The sequence below is a fragment of the Rhipicephalus sanguineus genome, chromosome 3, assembly GCF_013339695.2.
Source record: "Rhipicephalus sanguineus isolate Rsan-2018 chromosome 3, BIME_Rsan_1.4, whole genome shotgun sequence".
In the NCBI taxonomy this organism is placed as follows: Eukaryota; Metazoa; Arthropoda; class Arachnida; order Ixodida; family Ixodidae; genus Rhipicephalus; species Rhipicephalus sanguineus.
In genome coordinates, this window is record NC_051178.1 from 3,437,701 (window position 1) to 3,457,575 (window position 19,875).

The 19,875-nt window shown below is 46.2% G+C and overlaps 1 protein-coding gene across 1 annotated transcript in view; it reads right to left on the minus strand.

The window, feature by feature from the left end:
• LOC119386412 (GATOR complex protein MIOS) overlaps window positions 1-19,875 on the minus strand; it is a 727,447-nt gene that overhangs the window by 188,545 nt on the left and 519,027 nt on the right. The window contains exon 21 of the mRNA XM_037653722.2: window positions 1,458-1,523. Within this exon, the coding sequence (XP_037509650.1) occupies window positions 1,458-1,523 (66 nt within the window). The remainder of the gene's footprint in view (window positions 1-1,457; window positions 1,524-19,875) is intronic.

Sequence of the window (19,875 nt, forward strand, 5' to 3'; positions counted from 1 at the left end):
GTCCTCATCACCGACAGAGGTACGGCGTTTACTGCTGACCTAACTCAGGCAATACTGAGATACAGCCAAACAAGCCACCGCCGGACCACAGCGTACCACTCACAGACAAATGGCCTCACCGAGCGGCTAAACAAGACCATCCCCGACATGTTGGCCATGTATGTCAACGTCGAACACAAGACGTGGGATGCCATCCTTCCATATGTGACCTTCGCATACAACACGGCCCTCCAAGAAACGACGCAGATGACGCCGTACAAGTTGGTCTACGGAAGGAGCCCGGCGACGACGCTCGACGCCATGCTGCCCAACGTCCCCGACGAAGAAAATCTCGATGCCGCCGCTTACTTACAACGTGCCGAAGACGCTCGACAGCTCGCCCGCCTGCGCCTCAAGACTCAGCAGCACACCAACAGCCGTCGCTACAATCTTCGACGACGCTTCGTGGAATACCAGCCCGGCGACCGTGTTTGGGTCTGGACGCCGATACGCCGACGTGGGCGCTTAGCGAAAAACTCGTTCGGCGATACTTCGGGCCATACAAGGTTCTTCAACACCTCGGTGCTCTTGACTACGAGGTCATCCCGGACGGCATAACGAACTTCCAGCGACGCCGCGCACGACCTGAAGTCGTCCACGTCGTGACTTAAGCCGTTTTTCGCGCGTTAGCGAACATGGGGACTCTATTTTTTCCTTTGTTATTGTAATTTATTTGTGCATGCACTTGTTTTTTTTTTCTCTTCTGTGTTCTTTCACAAGCATCGGAACGATGCTTTTTCAGAGGGGGGCAATGCCACGCCCACTTCTTGTCTTGTTTTGATGTATTCGGGTTTGACCGGCAGGGACGGTTATCAACGCTCGACGCTGTCCGCGAAGCAGTGTTCGAGAAGCTTCGCGACTGTAGTAGATCGTTTTGTTAAGATTGCGCCCCGCACGCGAATGTTCCAGCTTTGTCTAGAGATAACGCCACCACCAGCGATATTGCTGGAAAATTTCGATAGTGCTTGTATAAAAGCCGACGCGCTTGACCGCTTGTCAGTTGATCGACGGTCGACGCTCTGTTCGCCGTTATCAGTGTATTGCTGTAGTTTGAGTTTCAGTTTCTCGGCCACAAGTTCGGCCAAATAAACAGTTTCATCTCGGACGCGCTGACTGTTGCCTTCGTCGACGTCACGACCACGTGACAATAGTTACAAAACCAGTTTTTAAAGGAAGGCCAGCTCTTGCACCCTTGCATGTGAAACCGTGTGTCCGGACTACTCTTATATAATGATGCATGCAGTTGCTCAAGCCCTTGGCTGCGAAGCCACAGTCTTTGAGTGCGGCATTCTTGACTACAGCAAGCTAATGTTTTGGCGTCTTCAAAAACCATGCTACCCCAACGGCCGACTGTTCCCATCATCCTAGTCTTTTTTTAGTTTTATTTTGCATCTTGTAGGGTGCATAATGTCACCTACCTTGGCATCTGTGAGGTGGAGGCAGGCAAAGGCCACCCGGTCTTCAATGGCCATGTTGCAGTCTTGCTGCAATGAACAACAGTGGCAGTGAGCACAGGGATGACTGTAACAGTGACTGCATCATAATTAGAAATGAAGACACAAGTGGCATCCCAGATATACAATATCGAGTCCGCTACCTGAAAATAATGACAGTATATAATTATCGGTGCACAGGACTAGGACTGAGAAGCCCTCGTTGTGCTTACGTTTATCAATGTTAACAGATTGGGGCAGCTGGAACACTCACGCGTGGAGGTGGCCGCAAATCATCGTCAATATGAGACCATGTCACAAGACACTGTCCACGCAGCAGACCAAGCAGCGACGCGGCTATGATTGCACACACTTGCAGAAGATTTTCTTCTGCTGCTAATAAAGATAACTGGTAATGATTAAGCAACCTAAATATTAAAGAAAGACGCAGCTTATAGTTTCAGAATGGAAGACGAGCCCAGGCCCCCGTGTTCTCAAAAGACACTTTCACTTGGACGCAGCACACACCGCCTACCAGCATGTTATCAATGGCCAAATAGTCTTGAGAAAGGTGGTGGCAAAAAAAAGGTACGGTATTGTGGAACTTAGTGAACAGCACGAACATGACTTGACGCTGAGTGAGCACAGGTGCAGCAAGTGTGGTAGACACAGAAGATGCCATGAGCTCAATTTTTCAGAGCGGAAGTGATTGTGCCCGAAGACAGGGCTGCCTCAAATGTTCAAAGCATGGAGGTCACCCACAGAAAAAGCTCCGCAGATGATTTGGTGGCCTCAAAGGTCCATGTATGAAGCGTGGTGTACGAAACACATAAAGAAGATGTTGTGTTTTTCAAACTTGAAGGAATGCGTGTGCAGTCGTGGTTGAAACAGCTGTCATGATAAACAAAAACAACTGTGGTTGTTAGCACCAAAGAAAACCTCACGTGGCAGTGCCTTTTATGAAAGTGCCAAGAGAAAGCTCAGCTTCACCACCTTCAACCACGCAGCACCCTTTCTTTGGCACATCCAGAGATTGAACATCGTCTGTACCGGATGTGATTCTCGAGCCTGCTTATCAATGTCAACTTCAAAGACAGCTGTCAAGAAGCAAGGAGCGTGCAGTGCTGCCACAGAAAAAGAACTTGCTGTGCAGGTATTGTATAAAGAGGTAGACAAAAGACATTGTAGAAGGAAGTAGTTACTAAAAATATAAGTGAGGACTCGCAAGGTACACAGGCGAACACACATGAGAGCATCACCATCATCTTCTTGGGACACCACAAAACCGAGCTTCGCACGGATGTGCCAGCATTTGGCCACTCTGCAAGCCTTAACGTCCTCATTAAGGGGATTCTGACAAAGTTCCTAAATTCACTTTGTATACAAACGCTTGGACATCCTCCTATTCAGCTGCTTACGAAACGACACACAAAAAAGCAACACAAGATCACTTAAATCTGAAGGAAGTTCATGGCAAAAACACCAGAAAGCACTATAGCCAAGAACCAATGCTAGAAAGTTCATCACAGCACACAGTATTTCCTAAACTCTTCCGGGCATCATGACTCGCTTGATGATGTGGGAAGCCACCCACACACAAAAAAATGGAAGGAAAAAAACAACAACAATGGTTCACACAACACAAGAACTTGGGACAATACAGTTCTGCCACATGCAAGCAGAAATAAAATTTAAAAATTACACCATCTCCCGCTAAAGGGGGCCGTGAAGCGATGCGAAGCCGGAGCACTTGCATGATCGCGTTCCGTTGGGCATGCTACCGACCTCGCGTCGTGGAACGTGAAGAGGAACACTACGCGCGTCGTGTCTTCCCTCTAGCCTCGCCGTTAATTCTCACAGGGCAAGCGGGGAACGCGGTCTACAGGCGCGCGAGAGGGGGGCAGCGTAGGAGAGGAGAGAGAGAGGGAGGGGACGCGCATGCGCTGGCGCTCATCGCGGCTTTGCACAGGAGAAAATTTTGGCATGTCGAGCCCGCATTTCAGATGAATCAACCGAAGCAAGCGCTGGACAACGCGCGCAGCGCTCTACCCACCTGAAGGAGAGGAGACTAGAGGAGGAGAGTAGCGCATGCGCCGCGAGAGCAGAAGCGAGAACGCAGGAGAAGCGCAAGCAGCTCCTGGGAGAGAAGTGGAGAGAGTAACGCGCAGCTGTTGGAGAGAGGGAAGGAGGAGAGTTGCGCATGCGTATTGTGAGTGCGGACTACCAGGCCGCGGGACATACCCCCGAGCAAGAGATGCTTCACATCTAAAATCCCAACATCCAGTCTCGTAGCCTGGCCGGTAGTGTGCGCTTTCACTGAGGACGATGTCGAACCACGTTTTCTTCCTCTTCTTGGGATTCTTCAGTTGTGTCATTATCCTGTCATGAAGTGAGTTGCAGAACATCACTTAAATGCAAGGCGTGTGTAGCTGTCGCAAACCTGTGTCCTGCTTTATGACTTCAGCCAGCAACATGGTAAGTGTTCACTGGAAAAAGTTGCGTAATAACTAAAGGTCAACGGTACTTTGGTTTAGTTTTGGTTGGTTTCCCGGTATGTTCGGGGCCTTGCTCATAAATACAATTTCTCCAACAACGTAAGGTCTTGCCTGGCAGTGTCATCAATCATAGGCCTGTTTGACACAGCCCTGTTCATCCACTTAACACTGACAAACCTGTGCGTTCAAATCCTGAAGAGGTTGCCATGATGTTTCCATGTGGGTAAGTCGTTGAAGAGCAGCTCTGTAAGATGTCGGCTTAAAGCCATGAAGCATCTCAAATTGGCTCTTGCCCATGCTTTTATTTATGGCATTGTTCAAGATGCACTCAAGTGGTTTCAAGTGGACATCCCAATCACTCTGCTCAGAATCCTAAGTAGCAGCTGGGATTTCTCCTCTTTTAATGTCACAGAGGGCATCATACCCGCAGTGTCTATGAAGGATAGGGCTCATTACAGAGTGATCGATAGAAGAAGCGATAACTTCACCGTATCCTCTTGAAGCACAGATTCTTCCTGGCTCTCAAATCCATGTTAGACTGCTGTTCCAATGGCTCTATGTTGGCACACACACTTCTTTTTGTATTTTTATGTAACGCATAATGCCTCGCTCAAACCGCATCCAAATGTGTAAGAACCTTTCAGATTATTTTATAATCTTCTCATAAGGTTGGGCACACAATGCGAACAGTAGAGTTTATTCTGGAACTAACCTGGCAAATAACGATAGCACTGGAGCCTTCGATACCACAGGTACAAAATGCCGACGCGCTTTACTGCTGATCAGATTATTCGACGGTCGACAAGTGCTCTCGCCGCTATCAGTGCAGTGTGAATTGCTTGTATGTACTTTTACTTTTCATTTGTCGGGCATAAGTTCACTCAAATGTAGAGTTATGCATTTCCCAGTCTTGCTGCAACCTTTGTCACCGTCACATCACGTGAAATTTGCATTTTGTTGCATTGCATATTTGCTACCCATTGAAACTGTGTTCACATACAGCGAACATTTTTCAAAGCCTCCTACTTTTACAAGAAACACTTCAGACATGGTCACAATAAAAATATGGCGCATATAAAGTGAAAAAAAAAAGTTAAAACAAGCTTTCTAAAGCATGCGAGCTTGGACACAGCAACCTTTCTGATCTCATTCTCTGTAGCTACGACCACTTATGATGATCCAAACAATGCCTTTGAACGCAAGAAGGCATAAATGCAATAAGCGATAACTGCTGTAACTTTTGGTCGCATAAAAGTTCACTGCGCCCTTCAACTCATCAACGCCACAATGTGCTGCAAAAGGTCTTCTGTCTTTTCGGTAACAGCAAAGACCGGTCGATCAACGATTACGACTTCCGCGTAATTGCGGTGATGTCTTCGTGGAAAGGCACCTGAAAAGAGCTAAGGCGAGGTGGCGGCCGACGATGAACATGCCGTTATGACTTATCGCCAACAACCTTATCACAGTCATCTGCAGCAACCTGCTCGGCAGCGCGTGTGGCATAAACTGTGCGGATTGATGGCGGCACATACAAGCGCGCCATGCTGTTGTTCACAAGTTCGTTGCCACCATGGTGTTTTGAGACCGCTTTAAAGTGCGTGTCACTTTGTAGAAACAAAAGTAGCTCACTGGTGTTGAGTGGTGCGAGCACCAAGAAACATCAATGCACTGACAGCGAGCGCATAATGCATGTTTTATTAGGAGACAGCCCAAGTGCGCCACACCTTGTCGTGCAAAATCACCAGAGCATTGCGGCGACACAGAGTGTGTGTTGCTTGCAAAACGCTCGTCTTGGGTGTGTTGAACGAACAGGCTACTCGCTGCACTTGTGTACAGTCCGAAGTAAAGAACGCACGAAGAACACACGAATGTGCGCACAAAAGCGGCTCGGCAGTGATTGCGCGAGCTGAGTAGGCGACGTGCTGCACGCAACTAGCCAGGGGTGATCGGCTCCACATTGCGGTACTGCGCTGCAGTGAAACAGTGTCAGTTCATCGCAAAGGCGGTTTCAATTCACTCGTGAACACAGTGGGCGCCGCTTCACGACGCAAAAAGGTTTAACGTGTCACCAGAGGGCTGTTAGCACTTTTTAATAAAAATGCGCAGAAGAAAAAAAAAATACTTGGCCGCTAAGAACACGTTTGAAAGGGTGAGTCCTAATACAATGAACTACTGATATAACAACCACTTTTCGCGGAACTTTCGAGTTCATTATAAACGGGTGCGACTGCATGAGCCTTGATGTGAGCCCAGCATTTCCCAAAACCTACGAGAGGCCTGAAAGGTTACCATTTTGACAGTGTTCCCGGCACAGAGTCTCTGAGAGAGGTTACAACAGCCAATTTTTAGGGAGCCTTTACAGCGTGGGAATCCCGTTGTAAACGGTTTATTGATGCCCAAGGAAACTATCTTGAAGAATTTGGAAAATATGTACAGATCAGATGAACACATTTTTACCAGACCCAGTCTCACTACTTTAGAGAAAAGCCCTGTACATTCAGCCACTCACGTTCAGTCTTCGGCGGTAACAGCAATCCCACTATGTTATCTTCACTGTCGCTGAAGGCACAACACATTGTAGAAAGAGGCAGTTTACTAGAAATATAAATAAGAGCTCACATGCCACACAAGCAAGCTTTGCCACACAGGTGAAAACACATGAGCGGCAACGTCAACATCTCCTTCGACGACTGGCCGCATCACACAACAGCACTTCCATGGACAAAGCCATTCAACTCAACACTCTGATCACTACAGCATGCCTATTCCTTTATTGCTACCGCTCCGACCCTTCGCATTGCCTACGCACGTACGCAAACGTAGAACATGTCATTTTCTCATGCTCCACAGCCCTACAATCCCCTCATTGTCGTAACTCCCCACCTCCCCAATGGCAGGTGTGGTTGGTGTCGGCGGCTTTCGCCGACCAGCTGGCCATGGTCCTCTTGGCGGAGGAATATCTGTAGGTCTTAGTGTGAATGTAGTGATCGTACAGCCGAGTTTCCGAGCAGGCAAATGCCTATTTCACTTTATTTGTGCACCTTTTTTACGCAGCCAACATATGAACACATAGACAGATAACATAGATAAGTTGTTAGTTATATCAGTATGGTTAGAAACGCCCTTTACATCACATTCCCCCTTGTCGAAGATGTAGACCGATTACTGGATAATTACAAGTTCAATCCTTTAGGCGTAATGATGTGTCTTCCAGACCGGGTATACCGAGGACCATAACATGAAGTCACGGTATGTGTTGACTTCTGACTGTCCGCACCTGTAGGAGAAGGCACACTTTCTCGCGGAACTACCTGAGGTTCCACACCACCCGGAGAAACTGCACGACTCGGAGAAACTCCATACCTCATGACGAATTCATAGCGTGCGTTAAAGACTGCATCACGCTAGATAATGAACTATCTTTCTGCTTGATATGTGGAACATCGGTTTCTAGCTTCCTAGAATTACTCAGTTTCACTTGAAGTCAATGTTCGTGACTTGGCGGGGGGGGGGGGGGGGGGGAGTCTTTATGTCCAGCGCTCTGGTATATGTATAGGCTCTGCAGTTGCCCCGATATTAAGCGAAATTTTTCTGGGGAAGCTAGACGTAGGACTTCAAAGGCATTTGTCAGGGCTGGTAATTTGTGTATTCAGATATGTTGATGATTTTCTTGTATTCAGTAGTTCCTCAGATTTGACGCAAGATGTTGTAAATATTTTGAAAGTGTTTGGAGAAACACCCATGAAACTAAAGTTTTAATTTGAACTGCCGCATGTCAACCAACTGCAATTTCTTGATATTAACTTGGTCTTTGAACTGCAACATGTTTGCTGGTACTATTGTCAGATCTATAAAGCCTATATTTAATTACATGTAGAGCCACTGAAAATGAGCTTCGACAACCATTTGGGCAGTCGTAGTGACTGTCGTAAGGGCAGGAGGCTAGCAGTTATTCCTTATCTACATAGAACATCGCACGAACTTAGGCAGATAGGTAATAGGTTTAATGTAGATGTGCTTTTCTCGGCCCAAAAAAGAAAAGCTGCAATCAATTTGTTCACGCATCCGCAAGGAACTGCCTCAATGTCGTGTCAAACACAGCAAAAAAAAAATTTGTAGAGTGCGCATTGGGAGCTGTGTAAATGATCCCGTTTAGCTGTGATAAAGTATACATTGGCCAGTCGGGACGTTGCATCAATGTGCGTTTAAGAGAGCACCAATTAGCGGTTAAATCGTCTGGAGCTTCACATCTTGCAGTTCATTGCAGGGAGTGTGGCTGCTATCCGGTTTTATGTGATACCAAAATAATTTTTCGAAGCAGCAGTCAGCTAACCCGAGAGATGACTGAAGCATTTCATATAAGAAAAAGAGGGGATCAGTGTCAGCAAACCTTCAGTTTTATTGCATGAGAAGGAGTTTGTTTTCATTGATAGCTTTCCGCAATAGTTTATCGCCATTTTAACCATAATTGTCTTGTCGCGCATGCGTCGATCACTTGTTTGTTGTATTTATATCCTTTCTTGTTCAATAAATCTTTCAGTTGTAAGTAAGCGCTTGTCCTGTTGTCTTCCCTTTTTTTATTCGTCTGCGTGTGCTTAGATAAGCCAAACCACACAAAGCAACACATCACTCGGGAGTTCTCCCGCACTGTCAGTTGTCGCTACTGACTACGGCACCGGTCACGACACTGTCAAAGCAGGAGTCGTGCCACGACCGCAGAGTGGCACAAGCAAACGACGTTTCCGCCGTATCACACTGTTCAGCGTCTCAACCCCGTGGCACCTCGGATGCTGACCAGGGGCGTAGCCAGAAATTTTATTCGGGGGGGGGGGGGTTCAACCATACTTTATGTATGTTCGTGTGTGCGTTTGTATGTGAGCGTGTATATATACGCAAGCAAAACTGAATATTTTCGGGGGGGGGGGGTTAAACCCCCCCCCAACCCCCCCTGGCTACGCCCCTGATGCTGACCTCTGCTTAGCACCCAAGCAGTAAAGCTGTAATCTGTCACCCAGACGTCCAGGCCTGGCTGCAGAACCGGCAGGGGTCAAGAACAGGGGTTGTAGTCTATGGTCTGCAGGCGCTTAGCAGCTTCGTCACATTCCTTGAAGGTTCCTAATCACCGATAAGCTTGACGTCATGTGCAGGATCTGTACTTCCGGATACAGTGAGTAGTAGTCAACTACTAATAAGAAGTCCTGACCTTCAAGATGGGAGATGTCAGCCCTGACTTTTTGCCACGAGAGCTCAGGTGTAGCAGTCGCTACCACGGGCTCTGCTGTCTCGTCATTGCACACCGTTCGCAGTTTTCGACCACTTCTTTCATCCTGCGATTTATACCAGGCCACCATACCGACTCGCGAGCCCTCGCCTCAAGACTTCTGCTAGCAGAACTGCAGGAACAACCAGCCGATTGCGTTTCAGCAGAATCGAATCGGCAACCAAAAGTTCACCACGATGCTTCCAGTACGCTGTCAACGGAACCAGTAGTCTTGTCTTAGCCAACCGTCGTTGCAGAACTTGATCAAGATGGAGCACACAACATCCAACGCTTGATGCCTTCTTATTGTCTCCAAGTTCACCGGTGTGCTTTCCGTAAAGGCTTTCATGACCACTCGTACGGAGTTTTCAACTGAAGCCATTGCAGTGTCTGATGGCAGAAGCAGAGCTCTTGACAATGTGTCAGCAGTCGCTAGCAATTTGCCCGTGACATACAGTGCCTTGAAATGATGATGATACATGGTGTTTTATGGCGCAAGGGCCATTTGATGGCCAAGGAGCACCGGGACATGAGACAAAAGATGTGAACAATGAATGTGGTAAAAGTGGCTTATAGGGGCCTTAAAAATCCTCGCACTAAAGGTGGGTAAAACATAAGTATTACAATCATGAGAGCGATGTGAAATCTAGCTGTGCAGTCAGGATCAATGTCAAGTAGTCGTAACAATAAAACTATGCTGGAGATATATGGCATTGGCACGAATGCCTCGTCAACGCCCTTGAGTCCAAGGGCCGCAAGGCAGGTGCTTTTCTTAATATAGCCACTGAAGCAGGGACCTTTATCGAGAGGTCGAGCTACGGGTTGCCTGGAAATATGACGTGAAAACTATGTACCTCCTTTAAAAATGCAAACAGTTAATCATATTTAAAAAGCAGATCCGTACTGATGAACATGGAAGGATGCAGTGGGAATTGCTGTCGGTAGAGTAATGAAAAGTGCTTTTTCCTGATATCGTCTAATTCCTTGCACTGGATCAGCATGTGGAGCACGATAAGTGGTTCTCCACATCTTTCACACCTGGGTGGCTCACCAGTGGACAGAAGATATGCATGTGTACTGTGTGTCCTATTCCTAGCCTGGGAAGTGTTACCTGTGTGCAGCGTGACCTTGATACTGGTGGCCAGTTTCCACGATTCAGCTTGACAACATATGTAGCTTATTTTCTGTTTGTCTGTCCCATGAGCACTGCCAATAAGCCCTGAGCTTTCGTTTTAGGAAGAACTTAAGATCAAGTGCGCGGTCAGCTACGGATGTATCGGCAGCATTTTCGTGGACGGATGCAGCTAGCTGGTCGGCCAGCACATTTCCTTGGATCTCGTGGTGCACTGGCACCCAGCCTATCAGGACGTGGTTAGATGCGTAAATTGTGCATAGCATTGACTATAGCGAGATGATTATGGGATTTTTGTGCGTTTTAAGAGTTTGCAAAGCTTTTACAATGCTTAAGGAATCCGTTATTTCCTTAACGTGTGTAATGGCCGCCATTATCACATAAGCCTCTGCTGTGAAAATGCTTACATTGGGGTGGAGGACACCGGCATTCTAAAAGGATGGACCAGTCGCTGTTCAAGACACACCAGCGTGGGACTTCGAAGCATCGGTAAAGAATTCAGGAAAATTGCATTTGTGCTGGAGTTCAGAGAAGTACGTACGGATATGTGCAAGAGGCACTTGTTTTGTAACTTCCTGGGAGGATACATCACAGTCTATCAGCTGCCACTGCCACGGTGGCAGCTGTACAGCGGGTGCCATCATATGGCGTTCTAAGAGTGGAACTCCGACTTCCTCGGCAAGACCTCATACACATAGTGAGAAGGGCACTCTCAAGGCAAGGCGGTTATGAAACAGGTGAGAACTAAATAGATCATTTACGGCGCTGTATTTGGGATGTTCACTGCTTGCTTCAACTTTCAGAAGATATATGAAGGAAATGTAGCATCTCTGCAAATTAAGGGGCCACACATTTGATTCCTAGTAAAGGCTTTCTACGGGGCTTGTCCGAAAAGCACCTGTAGAAAGGTGAATGCCCAGATGGTGGACCGGATCCAGCATCTTCAATGCGCTCAGTGAGGCAGAGTGGTAGACTATGGCCCCGTAGTCTAGGCGTGTGAGTATGAGACTTTTGTACCAATTCATGAGGCATTTGCTGTCACTGCCCCATGATGTAACATGACAAAACCTTCAGAATATTCATAGTTTTCATTCACTTGTCTTTCAGGTATTTCCTGTGTGGTACAAAGGATAGTTTTGTGTATGCTCTGTTCTTACAGGCAGCGAATGGCCCTGCAGATAAATATCTGGATCGAGGTGCAGGCCTCTCTTCCTAGAAAAAAGAATGCAGGTGCTCTTCTGCGGGTTCAGGGTGTACAAGAGTTGCGAAGTGGGCTTGTTGGTTTCCATGTCAAAAAATTCAGGGTAAACCCATTTTCGTCGGCCCATTTCGACACCTTATTAAGAGCAAGCTGAACCTGTCACTCGTACATTGCTAGACTGTAGGATTTAAATCTGATCTTACATCATCAACATAAGTTGAATAGAACATATTGTGTGGGATACAGAGATGTAAGGAATTCATATTTATAATAAAAAAAATCACAGCATATCCACGGAGTGAATGATGATGAGTGGGCGAAGCTGCGGAGGTTCATCGGTAAACCGTGAATCTTCCGTGAATTCTGCCCAGTAATGCAATAATGCATGTTGCTGGGCGAGTCGGTCGTACATCATGAAACAAGGTGCTGCGCAAAGTAAACAAGGACAAGGAAGTGAACGAAGACGGGCGCAGACTCGCGACTTAATTTTTCTGCCCAGTACATCATCACCGACGTGAGATCGGGCGCGTTTATACTAAAGGTTCGATGAGAGTTATGACGACTTGCAGCTCACTTTAATTTTACATGTACGCTGTGAATTTTCATTGTTTAATCACGCACAGGAGAAATCGCACACACGCACTACCTTGGAGGTCAAAATCCAGTGCCTATATATACGGGGTGGTCAGTGAACGGTTGTGCAGCGCGAGCGGTCGGTTTTTTCAATCAAGACGCTGCCTGCGTCGGCGCTGCTGCGCCGCGAGGCACAGCGCTCACTTGGCAGTAGCAACGAGAGCTGTGTGCACGGGCTAAACTTTCTGGCACTCTTATCACAGGGCATTTCAAGCAGCCGCACCAAAAGCGTCCAAACGGTCCACCGCTTCTCCGAAGCAATCTAGGGTTTGGTACCAGGAGGCGTCATTGTCGGCTGCGCCTGCGCCCTGTCTCAAGGATCAACGTCACATTGTGCACACTACAAAAGGAGCTGCGTGGTCGTCGCAGCTTTCACTTGGCAGTAGCGACGAGAGCTGTGTGCACGGGCTAAACTTTCTGGCACTCTTATCACAGGGCATTTCAAGCAGCCGCACCAAAAGCGTCCAAACGGTCCACCGCTTCTCCGAACCAATCTAGGGTTTGGTACCAGGAGGCGTCATTGTCGGCTGCGCCTGCGCCCTGTCTCAAGGATCAATGTCACGTTGTGCACACTACAAAAGGAGCTGCGTGGTCGTCGCAGCTTTCACTTGGCAGTAGCGACGAGAGCTGTGTGCACGGGCTAAACTTTCTGGCACTCCTATCACAGGGCATTTCAAGCAGCCGCACCAAAAGCGTCCAAACGGTCCACCGCTTCTCCGAACCAATCTAGGGTTTGGTACCAGGAGGCGTCATTGTCGGCTGCGCCTGCGCCCTGTCTCAAGGATCAATGTCACGTTGTGCACACTACAAAAGGAGCTGCGTGGTCGTCGCAGCTTTCACTTGGCAGTAGCGACGAGAGCTGTGTGCACGGGCTAAACTTTCTGGCACTCTTATCACAGGTTAGTGTTCCAGATATATCGGATATTTCATTACCTTATTGCATATCCACGCTTCGTCGCTGCTGCCAAACAGTGAATCCGGACTTTTTTTTTTTTTTTCTGCCTTGTATTTTTGTGTGAGCGTTGGAAAATGGCGAAAGACATTGCTAAACTCAAGGAAGAAATGAAGGCAGAGCTGCTAAAGATAAAGGAAGAGATGAAACAAGAGATGAAATCTTTTCGCGATTCCCTTGAAAGGGATTTACGGAATGAAATCCGTGAGCTAAAAACTGAACAGCGTCAAATGACGGAAAGCCTTGACTTTGCCTTCACTTCACTTGAGGAGCAAAAGAAGAAACTGGACGATGTGATTACAAAAAACAGGGATCTTGAAAGTGAAAATGCTGCTCTTCGTGCTGAGTGTAAATGTCTTGAGAGCAAAGGCAGGGATCTTGAAACAAGGCTTGTTCTTGCTGAGCAGTACTCGAGGAAGGCAAACCTCGAAATACAAGGTGTACTAAAACAAGACAATGAATCTGTTATTGACATGGTCTCTAAGATTGGAAGTGCCGTAAATGAGCAAATAACTGCAGGTGATATTGAGGTCTGTCATCGGGTGCCGAGCCGAGACAGCGGCAGAAGTAATATCATCGTCCAGTTTAAGTCTCGTGCAAAGCGAGACAGCATTCTAAAGAAAGCAAAACGAGCTCGTCTGACTAACAAAGATGTCGGACTGACCAGTGAAAATGCTATCTATGTGAATGAGCATCTTTGCCCAGCCTTAAAGAAACTTCTAGCTCTTGCTGTGAAGAAAAAGTATGAATACAAATGGAAATCTGTCTGGTCATTTAACGGGAAAATCTATGCGAAGCAATCTGACGATACACCCGCCGTGCACGTTCCGAATGAGCATGATATTGATAAGGTTTTTTCGGGGTCGGCATTTGCAACTGCGTAGGCGCAGGTGACAGGCTGGGCTGACCACTGCGCCGCATCATCAAAAATGGATAACGACTGCACATACATAAACTTAGCGTCACCTTCTGCTATTAAGTCCGATTACCCGTCTTGCCAATCAGTTCTGCATATTAACACTCGCTCTGCAATGAATAAAGAGGACGACATTTTGTTTTTTTAGAGCAACTATCATTCAAAGTGGGTGTTCTTATGCTGTCTGAAACCTGGTATACGAATAATAGTACCAAGTTAAAACTGCCTGGATATGACAGTTACTTTTCCAATCGATCGGATAAACGTGGAGGGGGTGTTGCGCTTTATGTGACTACAGAGAAGAAATGCCATTTAGTTCATGAATACTGCGTGTCAACTGAAGATTACGAAATGCTCACCGTCTGCGATCAAAATAAATATTCACTGTTGTTTATCGCCCACCGGGTGGAAATATTAGGCGTTTCCTAGAATTTTATGAAAGTTTCCTGGACTTCACTTGTAAAAACAACTTTCACTTGACGTGCGGTGGCGACTTTAACATCAATATTCTTGATGACAGCACTACTTCGAGAGAATTTGGTACGTTGCTGTCTTCGAGCGGTTTCAAAAATTTAATTACTACTCCAACTCGCATTACGTGCTGCACATTGTCATGCCTTGACCTTTTAATAATAAATGCAGAGACCAAGACTTACACTGCAGGTACTGTTGCCTCGGACATTAGTGATCACCTCCCTGTTTATGCGCTATATGAAAATCAAAGAGGAATTCGAAACCGTGAGGTAGAAATATTCAGTGTTCAGCGAATAACAGAAAGTGGGCTGCTTGCCTTTAAAACTGAAATAATGGCTCAAGACTGGTCTTCTGTCTTGGAATTGACGTCCGCCAATGAGGCATACAATGAGTTCATAGGAAAATTTATAAAAATACACGAAAGGCATTTTCCTATGAAACAAGTAAAAGCACCGAAAAAGGCAAGAAAGCCATGGATAACGAAAGAACACTTGAAAATGATTTCTCGTAAAAATTCGTTGTATCATTCATTTTTGAAGTCTCGTTCGCAAATACAATTAAAGGAATTTAAAGCTTTTCGAAACCAACTAAATTGTGACCTACGGCATGCCAAACGAGCTTATTACGAGCAATTTTTTATGTCCGCCTCACACCAACGGCCCGATAAGACATGGAAAATAATAAACGATGTTCTTGGTCGTCGTACCAAACGAAGTGTTCCAAACAGTATACTTCATGACGGTACTGAATTAAAAGGCGAGGCCCTCGCTAATCACTTTAACCAACATTTCATTAACGCTGCCATTCCTGCTGCCTACCCCACCTGCGCTGCAACGTCGGGAAAAACAAACGCAAGTCTTATTGCCGATAGCATTTATTTCCAGCCTACGGATGAATACGAAGTCTGTACTACATTTCAATCCTTGAAAAATACTAAAGCGTTAGACATCAACAGCCTGCAACTAGGTCCTATTAAGCACTGTATAACTTCTATTTCTCCTGCTCTTGCTCACATATTTAACTTAGCACTTGAATCGGGCAAATTCGCCCAGGCAATGAAATACGCCAGAGTTTCGGCAATACTAAAAGCAGGTAGCCCTAATGACCCCAACAACTACCGGCCAATTTCGGTGTTACCTGTGTTTTCCAAGGGGCTAGAAAAAATTATACACTGTCGTATGGTCAATTTCTTGGATAAGTTTGGTGTCATAACTAACGCGCAACACGGATTTAGGAAACACAGGTCAACTGAAACAGCACTACTGTCAATCAAGGAAACGATAATAAGGAACATAGAAAGGAAAGCCTATGCGCTGGCGTTGTTTATAGATTTTAGTAAGGCATTCGACTGCCTAAGTCATAACATTTTATTAGACAAACTAGAATGTTACGGAGTACGTGGTAGCTGCTTATCACTGTTTAAGTCTTACATGAGTGACAAATACCAGTGTGTTTACGTGAACGGTCACACGTCCTCTTTTCTATAATAAACAAATTTGGCGTGCCTCAAGGAAGCGTTTTAGGGCCGCTTTTATTTAACATTTACATTAATGACATCGTGAACATTGATACTAATGCTGAATTTATCATATACGCTGATGACAGCACTGTCATATTATCCGGGAACGACGTGCACAACTTGACAACGGATTGTAATGAACTGCTGAGAAAGTTATCTACCTGGTCTCAGCTAAATCAACTTAGGATCAACGCGAAGAAAACTAAGGTAATTATTTTTCGCTCCAAGAACAAATTGTTTCAATTAAATAATACTATTGCTTTTGAAGGTAAAAAAATCGAAATAGTCGACAGCCACAAAATTCTTGGCGTGCACTTTTCTTCACAGCTCACTTGGGATATGCATGTAAATTACCTATGTGAAAAGCTCTCCTCTGTGACAGGTGTCCTATCACGATGTCGTAGTTTGCTGCCTACAAAGGCCAAAGTACCGATTTACAATGCTTTATTTCATGCCCACTTAAATTATTGCGCCTTAGTGTGGAGTACAACCACTCTAACTAACATACGTAGAGTTCTGATGCTACAGAAGAAGATTATTCGCTATATTGGCAACACAGACTATTATTCTAGCACCAGAGAAGCGTTTCCTAAGTACAATGTTATTAGAATTGACAACCTTTATACTTTTCGTTTATTACATACTGCACGATATGCTTCTGAATCCCTCAAGAATTACATAAAACAGTTGGCATCTTTAGAACGTCGTAGAATTAATGCGAACACAAGGAACCCTGGGACATGGTCAGTTCCATATTTCAGGACGCACTACAAACATCAATCATTGGCATATAACCTACCATCCACTTTAAATAAATATGAAGATATTCAGATTTTCAGTAAAAAAGACTTGCGTTTATATTTCGCACACTTGTAATGTCACATACTGTGACATTCTGTGTAATTGCATTGTGTGTAACTTTTGTCGTTTCTTCTAACATAGTCATTCTGCTTCCATGAATTTCTTGCTGTGTTATATGGCCAGTGTTTTTGTTTTATTTTGTTCCAAATAGCTAATATTGCTACAGTAGTTCGGTGCTACTATTCTGTGTTATTCTTATTTCTGTTCATTACTTATGCTATAGCAGTATTTTATTGTATGTAGCATTTTTTTTCTTTTCCCCAGTACTTTTCCTTTATGCACATGTATTTATTTTCCCTTTTTTTTCCCTGCAGTTCTCGTGCTGAAAATACATGTAAACCGCTGTGTATGTATTCATTTTGTACGATATGGTATTCTGTTTTGCTTGTTGATTTGCTCGCCATTGCACCGGACTGCTTGTTTTTACTGCCCTGTATAGTCTGGTCGTTGGGTCCCGTCAAGCTACTTATGTAGCTTTTAACCCAACGAAACCATCCAGCATGTATATACTGGAAAATAAAATTGAATTGAATTGAACAGGGGGGGGGGGACTGTAGGAGAGGAGAAAGAGGGGGAAGCGTAAGAGAGGAGAGGGCGATACATATCACGTACTGCCGCAGCGCATTGTCTTTAGGGAGCCTTCATGTGTGCACGCCCCCTCCGTTTTTAAGACTGGTTACACACTACTCCGACGGGGACGAACGGGTGCCGCTATAAGGAGCTTCGCCCCTAAAAGTGTACAACTGAGCACATCACCCTGTGGTACTCCAGTTTCCTGGACAAATGGACGTGACCAAACGTTACCGACCCGAACACCGAATGTTTGGTTGTACAGGTAGCTCTCTATAATTGCGATAGCAATTATATGGACACTCTCGGCTGATTTTTGCCGTCGCCGTCTGTCGACGCCGTCATGTCCCGGATATGTATATGTATGTATATATATAAAAAAGGCACAAAGAAAAATAAAGCAGAAGGAAAAAATTCTGAAGTACCCGACCACGGATTCGAACCAGCGACCCCTCACCGGGGACCCCAGCGCGCTGCGTTAGACAACTCAGCCAAACACCATGTATGTGCCGGCGAGATAACGGCGAGCTATTTATATGGACCATGTACCGCTGGTGGTAAGCAAACCTCGGTGGAGCATGAGCGTGTTTTCTATCACGCAACGCTCCTAATTTTCTTTCAATTTGAAAACTGCCCTTGAGTCGCGCACGACAAAGTAGCCCTTTTCTGTACCCACTCGTGATGTGAAAGGAAAAAAAGGAATACCAGGAACACCTTGCATCAGACGCCCCCGTGTGGCTGGAGAGCCAGGGGGTAACTCCATGCGCCACAGTTTAAAAGAAAAAGAAATATCTAAGAGCGTGATTCTCCATTGTCGACACTTGCAGACGCAGCGCTCCTAACTTTCTTTTATTTCGAACACTGCCCTTGAGACGTGCACGACAAAGTGGCCATTTTCTGTACCCACTCGGGATGTGGAAGGAAAAAAAAGACAAAGAACACCGGGCACACCTTGCGTCTCCTACCTGTGGTGGGAGACGCAGAGGGTCACTCCACGTGCCGCAGTTTAAAAGAAGAAATATCTAAGAGCGTTCGTTCGTTCGTTCATTCATTCATTCATTAAATTCTAAATTTCCCCACTTATATTAACTGCCGGTTTCATGGTCCATCCCGCGTAGTGGGTAAGAGCGAAGGATTAAGGGTCAAGCAAGCAAGAAAACAAGCAAGCAAGTGTCTGATTCTCCATTGTCGACACTTGCAGCGTGTTGCTCAAACAGACAGGCGTAACAACGCTGACAGTTGTTAGTTCACGCTTGCCCTGTGCATGTCTGTGCGTTCATTTAGGGCGTTCTTCTTTGTGCTTCAGCGGCACGCTGCAAGTATCGAGCTGCTTCTGGTTCTTCGCGTGACATTTCGATTTCTTGCTATCGCATTCATTGCTTCGCCCTTGAGGCGAAACTGACTTTTATGTTTAACATTTTGCCACGTACACCCATTTCTGAGAGGTCCTTCAGTATCCCAAACCACCACGTCGTATCATACGCTTTTTCCATGTCAAGAAAGACAGAAAGGAAAAAACTGCTTGTCCATGAATAGTAATCTAGATGCGCTGAGCGAAATGCACAAACGAGAAGCGTAACAAGGGAACGGACTAGTGGTCACCTGTCCCTTGATACGTTTCTCGTTTGTGCATTTCGCTGAGCGCATCTACACTGCTATGCCATACCAACTAGCCCAAAGTGAAGCTTTATTAAATGTGCATGAATGCGTCACGAATGTTTGTTTCAATGCCAGTGGCGTAAATCCAGAAGAATTCAGACACTGTGACCAAAATCCCTGCAGGAAGAACCACGCTTCGCCCCTAGTGGAATGCAGAACAGGAGTAGTGTGAAATTCCCACCACTTGCGGCGGGACGTACGTCAGCCAGACAGGACGCTGCCTAAACGACCGCTTGCGGGAACATGCGAACAACGTGAAGAAAAAGCACGGCAGTAATATGGCGATTCACTGTGCCAAATTCAGGTGCGCTCCTCAGCCTCAAGACACCAAGGTACCGCACAAGTACGAAGACAATCGCGCTCGAGAAATTTTCTAGACTTTCATGATGATGCGCAAAGGCTCAGTGTTTGTCGGCGCCCCCTCACTCACCCTTTCTGACAAGGAATACAGCTTCCTACAGCAATCTTAACCATCTACCTGCCTGCTTTTATCATCAGCATCTCATGCAACAGCAACATCTTCTTCCCCCGCCCCTTTAAATGCGAAGCATTTCTTAGCGACAACTTCTGCGACTTTGAGCATACCCGTCCGTCCGTCCGTCCGTCCGCCCGTCCCGCCCGCCCGCCCGTCCCGCCCGCCCGCCCGCCCGCCCGCCCGCCCGCCCGCCCGTCCTTCCTTCCATCCATCCATCCATCCATCCATCCATCCATCCATCCCATCCTCCATCCAT